We start from the raw sequence: 6034 nt of genomic DNA, 5'->3' as shown, positions 1-6034 counted from the left end.
GGGGGGGCACGGAGCAATGGCCCATGCAGCCTTGCAACGTTTTGTTTGCGAGAAAACTTTCAATCTATTTATCAAATATCAAGGTAGTACAAAGGACATTTAGATCCAGATCCGTAGACCACCTATCGGCGAGTACAAGGACTGGAGCGATCTGAAGGCATGCCGCCGTCGTCGCATGTTGTAGCCTGACAAACATTGTTGTAGTAGACAGTTGGGAAGTCGTCGTGATAAGGCCCCGTAAGACTAGCGCACCCGAACAGCAACCGCCATCGATGAAGAGAAGCGTAGATCGTAAGGATCCAACCTGTAGACATACAGACGTAGACGAATGAAGACAGGATGCAGGCGGATCCCCTTAATACAAACGCCGACCGGATCCCACGATCTGCCGGAGACACATCTTCACACGCCCTCTGATGCTTGAAACATCACCAGGACGGCGACTAGGGGGGGACCTTATTTCATCTTTAAAAAGCCGTCATCGTCTTGTCTTCTTACGCATGGCACAAACCCTACTTGCAACTTGCCTTAATCAATCTGTCTTTAGTCCTTGTATGACGGTACGACTAAATTTCCAGTTCCCACCCGGGTTCGGTCTCGTGGCCGGCAGGGACGAACCACTTGAGTGCCTTGCAGCATCTTCATCGGTTCCTGCTTTTCCTCTTGTAACAAACAGCCAGCGGCTCAAACCTTGAAATCGGTTAGGCACATTGCTTAGATTGCACACATGCAAGCATGCACGGTGCTACTACGAAAATATGGACGTGACATGATAATGACTTGCACACTGCTCTAGCCATGAAATCGCAACGGCCATGCAGCTCGTCCTTCTTTTTGCGAGGAATTACCGCGCAATCTTTGACACGGCGGATCGGAAAACAACGTGACAAGGTAGATATGATACTACGATGCAGGACGAAGATGATTCATGTGTACATGAATTCTCAGTCCTCACCATTACCATGTGTGAAGGGTCAATTTAGTACCATAACAAACAGGTCGATTCGTCATGGTACCTCATCCAAGATAACCGTGTCCTGTCATCGGCTGATCGCTTAAAAACCGTGGAAAAATTAGCTGGACTCGCTCCGATTTTTCTTCTTTTGAGATGGAGGATGACCATCGGACTCTGCATTATTTGACTGCACCCTACGCACAATCAAGGCTGGCTCTGGAAAAGACACAAATACAGAACGAGACGGTGGGGCCGTGTGTATGTACGTACTGTTCGATGAGGAGGCCATGATAACATTTTCTTTCATTATTTGCCAACGCAATACAGCAAGAGGGCCAAGAGAGGAAGATCATTATCTTTCCATTGCTCTACCAAAAACAGCAGCACTGCAACAACGCACATGCGCCTACTCCCTGATTAAACTCTGCTTCTCTAATAACAAGTACATGTATTATAGATACAACACTAACAACAACTTATTTTCCCCTGAATATACTTCTTAAATATACCATCCTACTATATTATTGGATTATTTCCATCAAAGAAGTACCCCAAAAAACAAGAACGGTCAAAATGACACAAAAATCCATTGTACTATACGTATTTACCGAACAGAGCAGAGCAGAGCTTAAATTAGTTTCAGGGACGGCCCAGCAGAACCAAAAGGGCTCTGGATTTCAGAGAACGGTTGGGTTCAGACGTCGACAACGCATGGCGCGGCGCGCTGGAAGTTGAAGTAGCCGTTCCCGCCGCCGCCGGCGATGGAGCCGTAGCTGCCCTGGCCTCCGTTGACGGTGAGCAGGGCGGGGCACCTGACCCGGAGGTGGTAGTGCCCGGTGATGAACGCCCCGGCCTTCCACCTGATCCAGCCGTCCACCCGCACGGTGAGCAGCACGTAGCCGGCCGTCTCGTCCTGCGCCAGCGCCACCGCCAGGTACGGGGCCAGCGGCACGTTCGACCCCACCAGGAACGGCGACCACACCGAGACGTCGAGGTGGCCCTGGTACACCACGGGGAGCGCGGTGGGGACGGTCACCTGCTGCCCCTTGTACTCGGCGTAGGCGTCCGTCCGGTCGAAGTAGATGCCGACGCGGGAGTTGGGGTTGCGGGCGGCGATCGTCGCCTGCAGCGTCACGGTGAGGTAGGACGCCGGGGAGGAGGTGGCGTTGAGGCACGCCACGGTGAGGCCGTTGAGGTAGAAGCGCGGCCTGGTGGGGCGGAGCACCAGCCAGACGATGAGGACGATGAGCAGGATGAGCAGGATGACGGCCACCAGGGCAGCGCAGAACTGGCGGTACAGCCGCCGCCGCTCGCAGTCGTGCTTGTCGCAGTGCTTGATCGACATCTTCTTCCTCCTCTTTTCCTTCTTCGTGCTCCTGCTGTTCCTGGACAGTGGAGAGCAGAGAAGAGAAGAGAGAAAGCTCTAACTAATTTGGTGGGCGAGTGGGTGAGGTGAGTGTATCTGTATATACATGAGCCCGGCAGGCCGATGTGGGCGCCATGATTGATTACCGCGAGCGGGAGCGCGAGTTCGTCTTACTTTCACCAAGAAAGAAGAGAGCTTTTAGGTCGATCGATGGTTGAAACGAGGGAAAAGGGAGTGAGGAGTGGCGTCAGGTGGGGTGTCCAAATCGAGCTATCAGCTTCGGTTCAGACCAGTCCATGGATTTCAACATCAAACAAATTGCAATGAAGGATTAAAGGAAGAAGATGGCGACACGCACGCACCTTGTCACCTTGCCTAATTCTTCTAGCACCCATCGCCATCAAACCTAAACCAAATAATATGGTCACTTGATATCCAATTGATGTTGTATACTCGTATATAATCAGTCATGTGAGTTATAGTTATTACTATCAAAAATTGCGTGCATATACTGAGATGACATATGGTCACTTGCATGTACCTGGCTTCCTCGCCGGCGTGCACCAGTACTGTGACTCGCCGTCGCGCTCAGCTGCAACTGCAATGCATCGGGCATGCTCGGTACGAAGTCACAAGACTGAGCAGTCAAAATCAGAACGTAATTTTCACTATATTGACTCGGGTCAAGCAATCGACGCAAGCATCGATCAACTAATTAACCAACACTCTCACTCAAATGATGAATCAAGCAACAGATTCAGAAAATAGACGGTGTGACTTGACACACACTTCAGCCAGGCCGGTCCCTTTAGATATGATTTGACATGCCAACCTCTCCACAATAGTTTCAGAAACAACTAATCGCTGATGCACACTTGACCCCAGCGAATGAACGAACTCCTTTGCAGCAGCAGCAGCAATCGTAGAGAACTGCATTCTATCTACCTGTACTCCTCTGTTTTGTTGTACCAAACATTACTTCCTCCCTCCTAATCGGCCAGCTACCAAACACAGATTTATACTACTAGACAACACACTAGGTCTTAACTTGACAGATGGAAACAAACTGATGGTAATGAAAAGCAGCACAGTGCCTTAGTTTGATGGCAACAAAATCGAAATGGCGGGGGTGCTCTCGGGTCAATAACAAGACGCACAAACCATCATCGCTTTCTAACCCACTCTGCAAAGCGTGACACGATGTCGCTATACATGTAGCAACGGCGAATCATCTTTTTGCTACCGACTCGACCTCCGGTCTTTAGAAGCACCAAAAGAGCATGACCAAGACACACCAGCGTATGAGATTACTCCACCACCAGTAATACTAGTGAGCAGTAGCTACGGTTTTAGGGGTGAGCGTGCAGGTTCAGTGGAGTGTTCTAGTGAAAGAAGGAATCGAATATCTTTGTGTCCTGTTGGTCCAAGGATCAGCCTAAGCATGACATCACAGAGGAATGCATATCCCAAGAGATTTTGGGTGAAATACTCTAAAAAGTTTTAATTATCAGAAGACATGGAGGGGGGGGCCAATACCAAGACTAAGTTATTCGGCTTGCATAAAAGAAAAGGGAGGAAAGGGCAGCAGAAAGATGGATCAAGGTTGCAGGAAAGCAAATCCAAGTATATCCCAAACGTAGCTAGCTAGAGGATTATCAATCTCAATCGGAAACAAAGGGGAGAATACCACAAAGTGACTGCAGCCACAAAAGTGTCATCTTTCTGATGAGCTTATACACATGGGTTCTTATCCACAAATTATAAGGCAAGTCACAAGATGCACAGTTAGTTCACTACTTCACATGGGTCCAATTTTTATTTTAGCAAAGTGATCAGCATGCGACTACGTTGCCAAGTGTCAAATTTTTTGTACCTGGAAGGATCAACATGGGTTAGGGCACTCTAGCCGATCCCCTAAATTTGGCCCCTCAAACGCCCCCTCGTACCTTAACTTCTCAATTTTGAGGTGTTAAATAAAGACTTCCTAGCTAAACTTCTAAATTTAACTCCCTAAAAAAATGTACACACAATTTCATTTCACACACAAATTTAAACTACTTGATTAAAAAAAGGTAGCACATCATACATAGCATAACATAAATTTAGATTGTTTGAACAACATAAAACTACTTTTTAAAACTACATAGCATACTAAACCTTTGTGTTCTCGTAGCATGCATGCTTCTCACCTCTAGGTGATTCTCTCTGAGCTCAACCATATACGCCTCGTCCATGCACTCCGTCTGGAGCTGCCTGAAGGCATCGTGATTGTCCCTCACCTCGCGGCGGGAGACCACTGGATGATGGACGTCCGGGAAGTCGCGACTGCCGAGGGGGAGTTCACCTTCGCCCCGCCGCCGAAGAAGCGGACCAGCACGACATCGCACGCACGAGTCGCCTGCTACGTGGACTGAAACGTGCCAAGCCAATGCCTCTCCCTGCATTTCCGATACCCAAGTCCCTCACGGTTGCTGCCGCACTCCATGGCGTATTCGGCGGCTAGCGGCTAGCGGCTAGATGCATGTATCCACTCCGCGGCGTCGTTTGATTGGAAGAGAGGTTGGGGGAGTCGGGGGCTATGGTGCCGGCGAGGGCTACGAGGTGGCGGCTGACGACAGTAGCTTGGATGTGGGCGAGCTTGGGAGAGCGGCGAACGCGAGGGTGAGAAGATTTTTTTTTTTCAAAAAAAAAGAGAAGAATTTTTTTTCTCTCCTGAGAAGTGGTTGCAGCCACTTAACTTCGAGACGCAGTCGACATGCCGCTTAAAATATATTAGGACATAGGCCGTGCGTTACAACGGGAGATCAAAACCTTGGTTCATATCCTCTATTTCAACATGGCATCCCATCCGTATTGTTGCATATCCTCATTCGCGTCCTCTTTCTCTTTGTAAATGTACAACAAGGAGCCACTAGTAGAAAAAGGGTCAAATGTGAAGCACATTAGTGCCGGTTTGATTTGCTTCGTGCCACGAACCGGTACTAAAATGAGTGGTAGCAGGATGTTGTCAGTCTGGGCCCCTCCAGCACCTTTAGTACCGGTTCGTATTACGAACCGGTACTAAAAGTCGTCCTACATAAATCATTCGTCAACCCGAGCTCGCTCTGTTCTTCCCCTTTCCCCTCTCCTCTCTATTCTTCCCCTCTTTCTCTCGAGCTCATCACACATTTTACCCAAAATTTGTCAAGATTTGAAGGCCCCCATCCATTCAAATGATCACAAAGGTTAGCAACTTTGTCCTTTCATCTCTCATTGCTAGATTAGCTCTTGCAATGCTTTATATAGTGATTAATTTATGAGTTTAGTAATTTGGGAGGAATTATATGTGCTAGTATTTGATTTATATGCAATTTGAGGTCAGAAATAACACTTAGTTTGCATATGTAGGTGTGGTTTCCTTAGTGTCTTCTAAATCTCCGTCGTAACCACCATCGATCGCCCACACCGTCCCGTCGCCGACACCACCTTGCAGTGAGCCTCTTGTTCATGAATGTTTTATATAAAAAATTTGATGTTTGTGTGATTTGGATACATAGTTACTCGTATAATTATCTTACCCGTACGTTGTTTGTTATACATAGTGCCATGGTTTTGATATCAGTCCCCGTCGGCCCTCGTCCTTGTTATGATTTGGATGTGGTATATTCTCTTTTAAAACTATTTGTTGCATTTCGTGTTTATGACAAATTATGCCCATGAAGTTGACATAGATA

General features: G+C 48.0%; 1 protein-coding gene across 1 annotated transcript; it reads right to left on the bottom strand.

The window, feature by feature from the left end:
• Positions 1 to 1243: 1243 nt before the first annotated feature.
• On the bottom strand, positions 1244 to 2532 carry LOC119330435 (NDR1/HIN1-like protein 1). The gene has a single exon (XM_037603540.1). The coding sequence runs from the start codon at positions 2298 to 2300 to the stop codon at positions 1650 to 1652; it is 651 nt and encodes a 216-aa protein (XP_037459437.1). The 5' UTR covers positions 2301 to 2532; the 3' UTR covers positions 1244 to 1649.
• Positions 2533 to 6034: the final 3502 nt, after the last annotated feature.

Source organism: Triticum dicoccoides, chromosome 7A, assembly GCF_002162155.2.
Source record: "Triticum dicoccoides isolate Atlit2015 ecotype Zavitan chromosome 7A, WEW_v2.0, whole genome shotgun sequence".
NCBI lineage: Eukaryota > Viridiplantae > Streptophyta > Magnoliopsida > Poales > Poaceae > Triticum > Triticum dicoccoides.
Note: the sequence above shows the minus strand (reverse complement) of the source record. Positions and strands in the feature narration are given on the sequence as shown.